General features: G+C 34.5%; 1 protein-coding gene and 1 long non-coding RNA gene across 4 annotated transcripts in view; one reads left to right on the top strand and one right to left on the bottom strand.

Moving 5' to 3' along the window:
- The window catches only part of LOC117170347 (neuronal acetylcholine receptor subunit alpha-7-like), a 1,604,403-nt gene that overhangs the window by 605,055 nt on the left and 983,333 nt on the right, over positions 1-16,015 (bottom strand). Inside the window, exon 7 of the mRNA XM_033357087.1 lies at positions 9,042-9,236. Coding sequence (XP_033212978.1) covers positions 9,042-9,236 — 195 coding nt within the window. The remainder of the gene's footprint in view (positions 1-9,041; positions 9,237-16,015) is intronic.
- The window catches only part of LOC117170349, a 371,702-nt gene that overhangs the window by 59,450 nt on the left and 296,237 nt on the right, over positions 1-16,015 (top strand). The gene's annotated exons all lie outside the window — the stretch shown is intronic.

The following is a 16,015-nucleotide window of genomic DNA, read 5'->3' as shown; positions in this document are numbered from 1 at the left end:
TGTTCAAAAAATAAGGTGACTTTATGGCTTTCTAAAAAATATTTATTTATTCCTCAATATTTATGTTCTCCCCTTCAAAGTAATCTCCCTCAGATATAATACACTTGTGCCAACGCTTTTTCCAATTTTTCCAATCATCGAAGCACTTCTGATAATCATTTTAAGGTATAGCCTTATGTTCTTTCAGCGATGCAGTTTTTGTCTCCTCAATCGTTGAAAATCGATGTCCTTTCATGGGTCTCTTCAGTTTTGGGAAAAGAAAAAAGTCACTGGGGGCCAAATCCGGTGAATATGGAGGCTGAGGCATGACTGTGGTGCTGTTTTTGGTCAAAAAATCTTTCACAAGCAACGATGAATGAGCAGGTGCATTATCGTGATGCAAAAGCCACGAATTGTTTTTCCAAAGTTCCGGAAGTTTTTTGCGTATCGCCTCTCGCAAACGACGCATAACTTGAAGGTAATACTCCTTATTGACCATACGACCTTGTGGTAAGAATTCCTGATGCACTACACCACGGTAATCAAAGAAGACAGTGAGCAAAACCTTCACATTTGACCGAACTTGACGTGCTTTTTTCGATCTTGGAGACTCAGGATGCTTCCACTGAGACGATTGGGCTTTAGTTTCGACGTCAGAACCATATATCCACGATTCATCCCCAGTTACAACCCTTTTGAGAAAATCAGGATCATTATTGACTTCATTCAACATCTCCTGGGCGATGGTCATGCGATAAATCTTTTGATCAAAGTTAAGCAGTTTTGGAACAAATTTCGCTGACACACGTCTCATGCCCAAAACGTCCGAAAAGATAGCATGGCATTAGCCAACCGATATGCCAACATCTTCAGCAACTTCTCTGATGGTAATTCGGCGATTTTTCAACACCATTTCTTCCACTGCTTGAACGTTTTCATCTGTTGTTGACGTGCTGGGACGTCCTGGGCGAAGTTCGTATTCGACATCCTCTCGGCCTTCTTGGAACAGCTTGTACCACTTATACACATTTTTCTTACTCAGAGTAGACTCACTGTATGCAACTGTCAATATTTCAAGAGTTTTAGAGCGCTGGATTCCATTTTTCACACAAAATTTAATGCAAACTCTGCTGCATTTTTTTCTAAAGAACAAAATCGCCGAGCACACCAAATCCTTCTAACCTTTTACGCTTCTGCCAGAAAACTAACACGAGCTATATAGTCAAAACTGTGAACATATAATCGTGACGAGTGTACCAACACAACAAAACAAAACAAAAAATTTAAAACTTGAATGTACGTAGCCCGCGAAAATTGAAAAGTCACCTCACTTTTTGAACACACCTCGTATATATGTGTGTGTGTGTACTGTTAGAAAAATCTATTAAATTTAATATATAGGCTGGAATAGCCAGGTGCTTGAACACTTGAAGTGTTTTATTATCTTTCAACCTTATTCAATATTCGCAATAAAAGTAAATATCTAGAATTTGCCGATTTAATTGCTTTTTCTGAATAAAGTACAACGTACAAGTGGAACTTTTGCCAAAATTTTCCCTGAATAACAGAAGCTCAGTGTACGTACAGTTGATTGTAATTTGGGTCTGTTTTTTATTTACGTAATTACAAATTTTGTTTTGAAATCGAAATTTAGTTTTTGATAACTGAAAGGAGGTAGCATGTTTCTTATGATTTGATGTGCTTGAGACATTAATTTATTACTGGAATGAAACGGGTTCTAGACGAAAATTCAAGACAACTCAAGAGGAAAATCCCAGAAGATAAAGGCACAAGCAAAGGCTCACTGACAAACTTTATTGCGTTAAGAGATTAGTCGCCTGTTAACTACTACACCGTTGTTCATTGATATTCATTACACCCTATTACGTGCCGGCCCAGATAACAACACGCGCTGGCAATTTTTGACGTCTGTGTTTTAACATTTTATTCACGATTTCTGATTCCTGTACTTTCGGTTAAGAAAGAAATAAAAACCTGAATGTTTTGATAAAAGTTAAAGTACATATTTTTAATAGTTTAAGATGTTAATTTGGTTTGTCTACTTGGTCATAATCAATATTAATAAAATATTGATTAATTTTTCATATATTTAAAAATTAATCAATATTTTAATAATATTCATTATATCCAAGTAGACAAACAAAATTAACATCTTAAACTATTAATTAATTTCCCTGGTCAAAAAACCTACATCAATAATAAAGTACATATTTTTAGTTTAAGGAGTGCTTGAAGCTTGGAGAGTAACTATATATTTATAATAGTTTAATATACCAGCCTAGATGTTTATACAAATTTAAGAGTATGATATCAAACCTAAATTAAAAACAAATGTATTTAGTTTTGTAGAAATTGTTAATTCCCAAAATATGGAATAATTGTGGCTAATAAAATGGAATAACATATTTTCGAATATGTACTCTTCTTGAAGCCATGTAGTGTTTTATAACTGAATGTTATAACACCTGAGTAAAAGTGAATTCGAACATAACCTATAAATGCATCGAGATGTGAAGATAACAAAGGGGAGTCGGTAGAGCACGTGACAGCACAATCAACACTGCGCATGTGTGCAGAGCTGCTCGTCGGTATCTATTCCTGGCAAACCTTAACGAATTCTTAGGCTTCGTAGTTTCACATCTCTGTATCAAAAACACACGGAGAAAAAAAGAACGCGGAATTAGTATTTCTGAGACATGCGAACTTAACACGAGATACGCTAAGCCAACACGGCTGTGGAACACTGCAGTTTTAGCAGGACTTTTCTGCTAAACTAACAGACGCTGCCCTATGAAATACGAACCGGCTAATGTTCTGCCGCCGTATGTATTAGAAGATTGGAGGTTAGAAAACTGTATACGAAAATATCAAAGTAAGTATTACAGTTGGCTTTATAACCTGAAAATTCATAACCTATACGTTTTCAGATATTTGTTATTGATAGTTTGAAAACAAAAATACCGAAACAATATATAGTTTTTGCATTTTTCTTTTATTTTTAACCTTTTGTCTTCATTATTGGTATTCTTTTCGACATTTATGTAACTAAGGACATTTCGCTAAATAAATAACTTCAAAAAATTACACTTTTTTTAAACCAATCTCAAATATATTCCTTCTAAAATCGAATAAAATTGAAAATGACTATATTTTTGTGGATTTGATAACTGGTGTATCAAATGATGCGGACATGATCTGCCATTGCGAAATATTTGGCGGGATACGTGTAACTCCAATGCTACTTTCTACAGCTATGATAAAACTGCAGTGTTTATGTATGCCTTAGTAGCGGTAATCTACTAACTGGGCGATTTATGCTATAATGACAGGAATTTTGGGCCACAGGCGCCGGACTTTTTTCTCAGTGCATATGATAATACCACTCCTTACTATTCCTTCGTGATCTAATACAAGAGTTCACGTTTAGATAAAGAATTATTAGGGAGATTTTGTATAGAGTTTCGTAGGATTCGGTAAACGTCAAATGATACGCTAACGAAACTCAAATAGCGGAAAACGGTAACGCTAAACTCGCAGAGCATGCGCAGAAACGTTACAAGGTGACTAAAGATTACCGTAAGCTATGGCACTCAGATCTTGCCATAAGCGAACAAAGATGAGCTGTTTCATTGGTCTTTCTGTTAGTAACCTATTAGTCCGCTAGCAAAAATGCTTATTAAAAGGCTTCATCGTTCCCGCCTGCAACTTTTACCTAGCGACCCAAGTGAATAAAAAGGATACTCTAAAGCGTATCCTCATAGTATTCACATAGTATCCCTTTCGTATCATGCAATAAAAACTAAAAAAAAGCAGCAAGATGGGCATTTAACTTGTTGCGATTGAGATTATACATTAAATTTTTCATAAAAATATCATGCAGTAATTGCAATAGTATTTTGGAAGCATTAAGGATTTTAAAAAATGTCATTAAATTTGGATAAAAGTGACTTTCAGCGCATGTATAATCGCTTCACTAGCATATTACCATTTGCGTCGGAGCCTTGTCTTCCGACGTTCCATTTTATGTTGTATGATACGGGAGAGATACTATGTGGATACTATGAGGATACGTTGTAGATTATGCTTTCCGTTCACTCGGTCAGCTAGGGTTATTTAAATAACTGAATCTAAGTTTGGGATGTTAAATCTCTTTAATAGTTTAGACTGCGTAAATCGTAAACTACATATGGCTTGATTTGGTGTCTCGGCTTTAAAAAATGTGATAGGTAAAAACAAAGAGACGAATTTCAAAAGGTAAAAAATCGGTTTGTCGATTCAGAGAGTAAAGAATCGATTCACCAAAAATCGAATAGTAAATAATCGATTCAAACATTCAATTTTTAGTCCAAACAAATCAATTTTTTCTAATATCGGAATCGAATACCCCTAATCTATATTCCTGAAAAGCCAAGAGACGAGACAAAGCGATCGCCTGGAGACTAAGTCGATCGGAAGTATCAGTCATTACAGTTGCGCATCTTGCCGTATCAACATCACCGTGTGTGCTTGATTCTAACAGGCCATAACCGGTTTCTAACCAGATTTTGTCCCCGGTTTGAACGGAAACCTAACCGGTTACTACCCGCATCCTGTGATATTTGCACTTGTTTCCTAATTGGTTCTTAACCAGCTCCTATCCTAATTTCGTCCCTGGGTTGTAACCGTCACTAAATTGGTATGTAACTAGGTCCTCATAATATTCCTACCTGGTACTTCACCTGCTCTGACTGAACCTTAACCAGGTTCTGTTCCCGGATTGTAAGTGGCAACTAAACGGTTTCTATTTAGCATCCTGTTATGTTTGTAGCCAATTCCTAACCGGGTGTTAACAGGCACATAACCGAATTTCGTCCACGGGATGTAACCGTTAAATAACTGGCTTGTTTTCGATCGCCGGGTAGTATCCGGTTAGAACCGGTTCAAGTTCATTTTAGACCGGTTAGTGAGCAGTTCATTTCTAACTTCGGTTTTCGGCAATATTTTATTTGTGTTAGATCGCCGGATAGAACCCGGCTAGGACTGGTTAGAGCAAACGCTAAGTGCCAAGTGCCTTTTGCGAACCGGTCCGAGATTGGATAGCAATTAACTTCGGTCTTTGAAAATATTTCCTTTTTGATTCCGATCATCGGATAAAATCTGGTTAGAGACCAGTTAGAGGCTTATTTTGGTCTGACAATATTTAAATTCCGTTCCCAAATTCCAAAAAGGACCCAGGTAGGAACAGATAGAGAACACACCAGTGCCAATCGCTTTTTAGAAGCCAGTTAGGAAATGGTTAGAAACTAACTTCGGTATTCGCAAATATTTGATTTCTGTTTTTGATGGCCAGATATAGAATACGGTTAAAAACGGTTAGAGCACACATGAGTGTCAAATGCCTTTCAAAAGCCGGTTAGAGGCCAGTTAGAAACTAACTTCGGTCTTTGCAAATATTTTATTTCTGTTTTCGATCGCCGGACAGAACCCCGTTTGGACCGACTACAGCACACACGTGTCAAGCGGCGTTTAGAAGCCGGTTAGAGACCAGTTTGAAACAAACTTTGATGTTCGTCAATATTTGATCCCTGTTTTCGAACGCCGAGTAGAACGCGGTTATGATCGGTTACAACATACACGAGTGTCAAGTCTCTTTTAGAAGCCGGTTAGAGACCAGTTAGAAATTAGTTTTGGACTTCGACAATATTTGATTTCTGTTTTTGATCACCAAATAGAACTTGTTTAGAACTAATTACAGCACAAACGCGTGTTAGGTGCTTTTTGCGAACCGGTTAGATATCAGTTAAAGACAATTTTCGGTCCTTGACAATAATTAATTTCTGTTCTCAAATTCCGGATAGAACCCAGTTGAAAACGGTTAGAGAACTCACGCGTGTCAAGTGAGTTTTAGAAGCCGGCTAGGGATCAGTTACCAACTAACTTCAGTTATTGACAATATTTGACTTCTGTTTTCGATCGCCGGATAGAACGCGGGTAGGAACGGTCAGAGTACTTTTCCGTAGTATTGCCTTTTCGGAACCGGTTAGAGAACAGTTAGAAAATAATTCTAGTCTAACAATATTTAATTTCTGTCCCTAAATATCGAGTAAAAGCCAGTTAGGACCGTTTAGAAGATTTTGACAACTTTTTTTTTGAAACAATTTCCCATATAAGGACCGGTTAGGATCCGGTTGCATTCTAGATATTGAAATTGAGACCAGTTAAAAACAGGTCAGAGACGTTTAGAAATCAAATGGGTTTCTACCCGATCCCTATCTGGTTTGGAAATGGTTTATATCTGACATTTTAAGCAGGGCACTCTACAGAGTATCCTCATAGTATCCACCTGGTACACCTTCCGTATCATGCATCAAAAACTCATAAAACAGCAAGATTAACTTTTAAATTGGTGAAATTTAGAATCTACGTTAAAATCCCATTAGAAGGTCACGGAGTAATCGTAATAGTTTTTTTTTTTTGAAACAGTAAATAGTAAAAAAAAAATAAAACCTATAACGCCTGTTGACTGCTACTTACAGATGATGTGTTTGAAGTGTAGCAGTCAACAGGCATTATACGTCTTATATTCTTTTAAACTTTTCACGGTTATAAAAAAAACTATTGCGAATACTCCGTGACCTTCTAATGGGAAATTTAACGTAGGATCCAAATTACACCAATTTAAAAGTTGATCTTGCTGGTTCTTTATGGAGTTTTTGTTGCATGATATGGAAGGGATACTACGTGGATACTATAAGGATACTCTGTACAGTATCCTTTCCGTTCACTTCGTCCGTTACGGACTAACCCATTTTTGCACAAAAACGTGACTTTCTCGATGTACCCAGCGTATATAAACCCCAGACGTTCCCAAATTATCTGCCTTTACGTATCAGGCAGTCTTACTGTCTAACCGATCTACCGTTAACGAAACGCTCTGACAAATTCGCTTCTTCTACCTCATCGTGACCAAAGAAACGCTCTGATGAAGCCGTGCAATTTAAAGTTTAAATAAAAATAGTTCACGCGTGCTTAGACCTTATACTACAGTTCCTTGTGCTGACACTTTCGGTTGTTCTACAATGAGTCTATTCCGAATAAAGTCTGCTGTGCTATTCGTTTGTGAAAAAAGAACTCAAGGGCGGATTCGGTAGCTGTTTAGGACCGTGTATCGCTCTACAATATAGTGAACATTGATCGTGTGTCGCTTTACTAAATTAATAAAGTTACTTCAAAGTAACTTGCAAAAATATCCGGTAGTTTTCCGTTGCTGCTCTATAAAATATACGGAGATACGATGAACACGACAACACATCTCTTGCCTTTTTAGGCGTCGAGAGGTAACAGTAAGTTTTTACTGTACAACATTACAAATATCTATTTGTTCTTATTTCTAATAAACTTTGTGAACTTTAAATATACCTATTCATTATAATACTGTATACTAACACAGTACGCATAGGGCTGATAAGTAACAAACGTACCTACGAAAAATAATTGGTTAGTCCTTAGTAGCCTCACATAATCAGAATACTGGTCTTTCTATTTCTAGCATTTTCCAAACTTCCCTTGCCTTTTCCTCAGGACGTGACAATAATATATATTATTTTGGGGCGGAAAGCTTCTATTCCCGGGATAGCAAATATTAATAGCTTCATATTCTGACGTAAGATATCATATCCTATCAAAGTATTTATTTTGAACTTCGATATTGAAAATCGGACACTTCAATGCTCTAATGCGTTATTCTGTGCTCTAGCTGTAAACTTGCCAATCGTACGCAAAAAGTACTCCAGAACGCCTTCTACCCGTCTACTGCCACCTAAAATATATAGGTGGAAAAATACGAGTTTCTTGACTCTTTCGAAAATATTATTTTAACAATGGATATATCAGCCAGTTCTTGAGCCGACGAGTGCGAAAACCTGCCCCACGCTGGAACACGCGTAAAAGTATTATCCGCGTATCTCAAAATTAGAAGATTTAAAAAACTGAAAAGTCAATTTAAAAATAGTAGAATCGTAAAGATTAAGTGAATAAAACTTTTTCCTATTTGAATTTTTTTGTCAAACGTTTATTTTCAATAATCAAAGCGAAATATCGAATAAAAGTTTCACACTTAATTAAGTTTTAATACATAAATCGCTTTAACTCGGTTAAATATTATTTAAATGAGTTCATATTTATAGGACTTATTAAAAATACTATAGCGATGCCTGGAAATTGATGGAAAAGTTAAAAATCGCTTATTATTTAATAATATTTAATTGTAAAATGAAGTAAGTCGATAATTATGCTTTCTTGGTTTCGCCAGTAAACAGTATCTAGGTAACTTCGAGTTTCAAAGAACTTCCAATGAGTGATTTGTTAAAAAAATTAAGTGAAGTTTTTTAAAAAATCTTATACCGATTTGTTAGAAATTGACTGAGATATTCATATGTGGAGAAAAAACTCGACGTCTGCCCGCGTGAGAAGACTGCCTAACGGATCAGTCCTCGCAACGCATTAGTTAACCTTAAGGAGCGGGCAGACGTCGAGCATTTTTTCCAAATATGAATATCCCATGCAATTTCTAACGAATTGATATGAAATTTTCGAAAGAATTTCATTTAAAATGAAATATTTCGCTTTTATTATTAAAAATAAGCGTTTAACAAAAAAATTATAATAGGAAAAAGTTTTATTTCCTTATTCTCTACAATTCTACTTTTTTTCAATTGATTTTTACATTTTTTAAATTCTCTACCTTTGAGACCCGCGGGCAATCCTTTTACGCGTGTTCAAGCATCGGGCTGGTTTTTGCACCCGGCAGCTCAATTTTGGCATAAATTATAAAACGCGGAATGAAAAAGGCATAGCTATGTGTCAAGAAAAAATTGTTATTTATAAAATAAGACATTAGAAGTTTTTACGCTTTAAAAATATTAATATATAGTTAATACTGTTTCTCTTTTACTAGTTTTCCATCTAGTGGGTTACTTAATGAAAATGTTGAAGGTCTGCACCTGTACTGGGATTGGTCTTTAGATATTTTTTATTCAGTAGTAATTAAAAATTACACTTACCGAGCGAAAGTTTTTCACCAGAATCTGGTGGCAAGGTGAAACCTAAAACTGCCATACTAGCAATTAGGACACAAGGTACGATCAAATTGAAAAAGTAATACAGAGTCCTTCTTCTTATAATGACAACAAATGTGATATCTATGTAGGGCTCTGGACAACAATTGTAGTAGATTTCATTCCTTTTGCCAGGTACTCCTGAAAAATAAGGTTATGATTCAATTGATTTGAAGTAGAAAAAAAGTGCAATTGGACAGGTACTGAAGTCCTTAGGCACAATCCTAGTAAGTCCTAAATCTACTTGTGCTACGACCCTATCAAACTCATAGATAAATACAACATTTTATTCTTAATCGTGGTGCAAGTATATGTCTGATCTTAAACTGTTTAGAAAGATTTAACACATTATTATTTTGAAAAATGAATAACATTTATAAAATGAAGACTTGTTATTAAATAAATTTAAAAAAGTTTAAGTATATGAATATAACGTAAATTAATACATGGACTTAACTGTATGCATTTATGTTCAATCAAATCTGCTGTCCAACGCAAAAACTTAAGAAGTTGTGTTTGCCATAGAGAATATTATGCGGTAATATAAATAGGGGAAAATAATTATTACGTACAATTTCATCCGAAATTTTGAAAAACGTAATATGCACTGAAATCAAAAGTGAGTATTTAAAAAGTATAATCTTCTTTCTTTTAAATAACATAAAGCATATCGAAATTGTATTTTAAAAATTAGCCCTATACGAATTGCGAATAGTGCTAAAGCACTATATATAACATTGTGAGGCTCTGTTGATAAGATTAGGGAACAAGATTTTGTTTTTCATCAATTGGTAGGAAATTTCTGTATGTTTTTTATGTAGATTAGAAAGCTGATGGAGAAAATGCCATATCCTTTCGCGGTTTCAATGGAAAAAACAGGTCTGAAAAGTAACCAAAAAACATTTTTGGTTGTTTTGAAAACCTATGCTTGTATTAAGGAAACCAGAAATATGAAAGGTTTTTCATAGGACTAAAATTAAAGCCTGACTCATCTACAAAGATCCAATGTTTTCGAAAATTATCTTATGTTTTTTGACGTTTTTGTACGTGTATAGTATGATTTTTTATTTTGTATGCAATATTAAACTTTAAATGTTAAATATCTTCGGAAATGTTTATGTCACGAAAAAAGGATAGTTTCAGAATCAGTTCTTCCAAATACATAAAATGATACCATTAAATTAAGTAAACCAAAATATTATCAAACTCTGTATGTTATTGGTCAAATTTGGAGAATTAAAAAAATTAACACTAGGTAACATCATTTCGTTTATCATCAATGAATAAATGTCGAATTTCTTCAAATTAAAGTTTAAAAAATGGCATGAAAAATATTTTCAAGTTCTGTTGGAAGTATTTGATTTCCATGAACAAAATAAAAAGATCTGCTTTTATTTATATATTTGAAAGAAACTTTATCTTTGAGAGTATCCTAAAGTATAAAGCTTTCAACTCTTTACATTTGATTAAGAATACCTTGGTTATTTATTTGAAATCCTGGGCAGTTTTTGTTCCAAAAATTTTTAAGTCAATTAATTATTTATAAGGAAAATAAATTTATAAAAACATGCTTAGCATCTCTGCACCAAAAAATAATTTTTCATCTTTTGAACTTTTTTCGTTAGATAAACCAATGGCAATTTACAGCATTATAAACAAATCATTTTTTAAAGAAAACTGACATATTTTCACAGTTGTATCTCAGAATCTATTGTTTAGGAATATTTAAAACTCTTACATCGCCTATAACTTTATCCAGGTTAGATCTCTTGAGAAAAAAAAAGAAATCTTCTGATTGAACAAAAACTTGTCTGTGAATTGTATTTAAAAAATTTCTATTTCTGAAACAATCAATTACTAGATTTGCTCACAGCCTTATAAACAATATATTTATCTCAAATCTACGCCCTGGGATATCCTTGGGATAACCTGGGGGATAAATGGGATATCCCGGTATATCCTATTGCTGTGAGGGAATATCATTACACATCCACAAAAAAAAATTCGGGTACTTTTGACGAGACATATGTATTCCTATGTATTTTGATCCGCTGAATCCGAAGCTGAGGTCAAAATAGCACCTTTCATGATTGGTTTGCAAAATAACCTCAAAAAACCGTATTTTGGAGCATATGATATAAAAACATACTTTTTAACGGAATTCTAGCTGCTGATTCCAAAAATAGAGCTAGATTATTTATATAACTGAGATGCGACAGTGACAAATTACTTGCTATGACATAACCTCAGAAAAAAATTCTTTTAGCAGCAATTTTTAATCCAGCATTGCACTTTTATGGATTTTGAGCTGCAGAACCCAATTTTTAAGCCAAATCTGTATTGTGTCAAAATTTATCAAGTGGGCCACTTTTTTATGGGCTGTGATTTTTCTTCGGGAATGCGTGATAAGTTAGAGTTTTGCATAAATAAAATGGCCTTGAAACATTTTTGCAAAATTTTCATTTTTTGAGTCGTTATTGTTATTTGACTTTTTTAGCATTGTTCTCGTAATTAATTTTTTTCTCCCGATCGGTACAAGCAATCGTCATAATTGTTAAAAAGAGATATTTCGAGTTTCACTCGTGTAAAAAACTACGAATTGTTTGCCGACGTTTCGTGAACATTGCAGTTCACATCTTCAGGGCTGACCTGAAACTGAGTTATCAGGTCATGATGTTCTTAGGTATACTTTCTAGCATGCCTGTGATTAGCCAGAGCGCCCCATCATGGGGACTGGTCAAACTTGATTGGCCAACACGTCTTTTTTTTTAAATCCGGGAGAACGGAAAGCCAAATCGGATTGGTACTCGTATTATATCCATTGTCCCTATTCATGTTATTAGGGTTTTTGAAGATTTCGATTAAATAAAATGTTATGTCCTGTTTCGATATGATGGTCAGCTAGTGATGATTGCGTGAAATGTTTTAGCCTGATTTTACTTTTATGTTCCTTCATAGGTTGGCTACTGACTATTGTTTTTGTGGGGTCCTTTTTAAGTTTTTTGTATATATCATCAATTAGAAGGTCCATGATTTTGTTGTTACAGTCTTTTTTATTCATTATTACTGCTGTTTTGCCTTTGTCTGCGGGTAATATTATAATATCTTTATTTTGATTGAGTTCTTTAATTGCGGTTTTTTCCTGTTTTATTAAGTTTGAGGAGGGAACTTGAGCTTGGTGTAAAATGTTTGCCGTCCTGCGTCGTACGTCATTCGCTTTTTCGGGTGGAAGGGTATATATTGTGGATTTTAAATTGCGGATTATTTCTTCTTTTGGGGATTTTTAATGGAAATATAACAAAACGAAAAATTGCCTTTCTTGGACGTATTAGTTTACAAAAAATCTGATAACACATTAGGACATGATGTTTACAGAAAACCCACGCATACAAACAGATACCTACAAGCCTCCTCCCACCATCACCCATCTCAAAAACAATCGGTCATCAACTCCCTTGTATACAGAACTGTCTCCATAACAGACAATGATAACTTAAAAAAGAAATTACAAAACGTTAAACAAATCCTAGTACAAAACGATTACGCAGACAAATAAATTGATAAAGCAATAAGAAAACAAACTCAAAAAAGCAAGTCAATACAACCTACGAAAGAAAGAGAGAGACAAATGAACACCAGCCTATCCTACATCCCAGGTGTCACAGAACAAATAGGAAGATTTCTCCACAAACACAACATTTAAACCATATTTAAACCACCTGCGAAAATAGGACAACTACTAAATAATCCTAAAGATAAAAAGGCACCCCTCAGTGATCCAGGAGTATATAAAATCCCTTGTTCTATTGGCAAAGTCTATATTGGAGAAACCGGGAGAGCGGTGAGCCAACGTATGAAGGAACATGAAAGTAAAGTCAGGCTCAAACATTTCACGCAATCAGCACTAGCTAAACATTATATCGAAACAGGACATAACATTTTATTTGATGAAACATCAGTCATTGCAAAAACACACAACAAATTTCCAAGAAAACATAAAGAAGCAATCGAAATCTTTAAAAACAAGTCAAGTTCGACCAGTCCCATGGTGGGGCGCTCTGGCAAATCACAGGCATCGTGGAAAGTATACCCGAAATTTCTCTTTATCAAAATGAATCATCGTGACAGCATAAAATCTATTATCAATCGTCATAATTTTTGGCATGTTTCGTTAAATATGTTCATTCTATAAAATAAAAATCATTTGGCCATTGTTGCATAAATATTTATTAAATAAGCAACAATTTTGATAAACAAATAGAATTTGTTCTAACTTCTCGATTGATTTCAATGCTTTAGTTGACTAATTACGATAGCTCGTTTAGTTACGAAGATTTTAGTAACAAAAATTAGGGAACTCGCATATCATCAAAAGTTATGCATGTTTTCGTGTTGACGTTCCGCGCTCCATTCCACGCGAAGTACGATATTCACGAGTTCAAGTTCGCCACATATATGGGTTCCAAAGTTGCGTAATTAATTTTAAAAAACTAAGAATGATATCAAAAAGTGAAAACACCTCTGGATTCGTCTCGGAAATATACATAATACACCATTGCATTCCTGTTTATAACAATTGCAGAAAGATAACAAATGGCGTAATTTTTTAACAAATTGTTTAAAAAGGAAAAAAGCACAACGAGATATTTTCGTGATGAATTTAATGGTGCACTTGGTTTTTCGATCCGATGCATAATTTGTTTATAACAATTGCAGAAAGATAACAAATGGCGTAATTGTTTAACAAATTGTTTAAGCAAAAAAAAATGCACACCGAGATATTTCCGAGACGAATCCAGAGGTGTTTTTACCTTTATGATATGACTCTTAATTTTTTTTAAATTAATTACACAACTTTGAAATCCATATCTGTGGAAAACTTCATGGCGTGAATATCGTACTCGCGCGGCATGGAGCACGTTTTTGCCACTGATGGAGACACGTTTGGGGCCTGAACGACTAATCGCAAAAAACCCCGAAGTCGCGAGCAGTCGACTGTCGGGCGACCAGCAGCAAGTAGACAGGCATGCGCTTGGCCCCATAAAAAAAGGACGCGTTATTAAGACTTTTTTTACGGTGGTGTTTCTTCAGGGGGCGTTCAATGTGAGTGTTCATCCTTACGCAAAAAGGCAAAACGTTGTGCGCCAAGGTTGACACACGTAGTGTGTTTTTTTCAGCGGCGTTTGATTTTTTACTCAAGTCTCGTTGATCCACGCAGACTTGTAAATTCAGTAGGTATTATATGGGTCATTAGTTTTCTATGCAGTACGATGTAAAATAACACAGCATTTTTTTTACCGTGTGGGAAAATTCGGGACATGTATGCAAAATACTTCAACATTAAGTTTCTGGAACAAAAGCAGTTCTGGAACATGAGACAGACTATTTTACAAGCAGCAGTGCAGATTCCAACATAGCATGTGAAACATCTGATGACGCGTACACTTCACATGACATAAAAACTAAACATTTAGAGAAGTGGCCCCAAAGGAAATTGAATGCCTTAATTCGATATTTAGGATTAACCAAAGATGGCGCTGAACACCTTGCTTCAGGTTTGAAAAAAGTCAATTTAGAAAAAAGGAGAAACTCAAGTGTTTATCGAAACAGAGAACAGTATTTTTGGAAATACTTTTATTTTGTTCGAGAATTTTCTTTAGTTTATTGCACGAATGTTAATGGACTAAAAAATAATTTAAAACCAGGAGTTTACGAAGATGGAGAGTAGAGATTATTCATAGACTCCTCTAAATAAAGCCTGAAGGCTGTTTTCTTGCACAATACAAATGAGTATGCATCGATACCAATAGCTCTTTCAACAAAACTCAATGAAAATTACAGTAATATGAAAATCGTCTTGGAACAAATCAAGTACGAACAACATAAATGGCAAATTTCTGAAGATTTCAAAGTTCTTACGATACTTCTGAGACAACAATCAGGAAATACGAAGTATCCTTGTTTCTTGTTTCCTGGTAATTATTATAAGAAAAAAATTTGGCCGACAAGAATGTCACTGGAACGAGGATACAGAAACGTCATTAATAAGCCATTAGTGGAGCCATCAAAATTAATTGTCCGTAATAATTGTATGATCAACGTTTAGTCTTCTCACACATTTGTAAACAAAAAATTCCGTCTTTCACTCTCTTGATCTGAACGTATCAGAGCATGAAAATTGGTCTATAAAATTATTAGTGAGAATAATAATAGCAGATCGTTATCAAGGTTTCTGAAAAGTAAGGTTAAAAATTAATTATTAACATTTGGTTACGTTGAAAACCCCAAGTTTTACCTTTAGAAATAGCCGAAAAAAGAATTTGCAATTTAAATTTGTTTCCACAATTATTAATTGTTATCGATGGATAGCGCACATTAATTACAAAATAACAGACTGCTAATACTTTAAAGAAACGTAATTTTTTTTAAATATATAAGATGATCAACATTTCAATAAACAACTGCAGTTAACAATAAAGATTGTTTATTGTAATGTAAAAGCTCCCCGAAAGTCTAGAAGTTAATTATTTACACTTCATTTCGCTGAAAACGCCAAGTTTGAAATTCTGAAAATATGCAGGAAGTGCATTTGTTGTATAAATTTGTTTAAGCAATTATCAATTGTTATTCCATGACGAAATCTAGTAAGCAAGTAACATTTCCGTATCACTTTTCGCTGGGTGAGCAGCAAAATTGATTTATCTAATCATAAATACTTTCTGTGGATAATTGCTTATAATATTTGTGCAAAAAATAACAAATAATATACGGTTTTTCATGACCTCAATTAAAAACTATTTTTGTGTATAAAAGTAGTAAGTACAGTCTGTCAAGTTAAAGCGTGGGTGGCTTTACTCGCAGTCGGTAAGGTGTATCGACATGATTTTGGTGTCAAAATATTAAGAAAAGCTCCCTCTTTC

The sequence above is a fragment of the Belonocnema kinseyi genome, chromosome 3 (genome assembly GCF_010883055.1).
Source record: "Belonocnema kinseyi isolate 2016_QV_RU_SX_M_011 chromosome 3, B_treatae_v1, whole genome shotgun sequence".
Taxonomy (NCBI): domain Eukaryota; kingdom Metazoa; phylum Arthropoda; class Insecta; order Hymenoptera; family Cynipidae; genus Belonocnema; species Belonocnema kinseyi.
The sequence above is the reverse complement of the archived record's forward strand: the minus strand, read 5'-3'. Positions and strand labels throughout refer to the sequence as shown.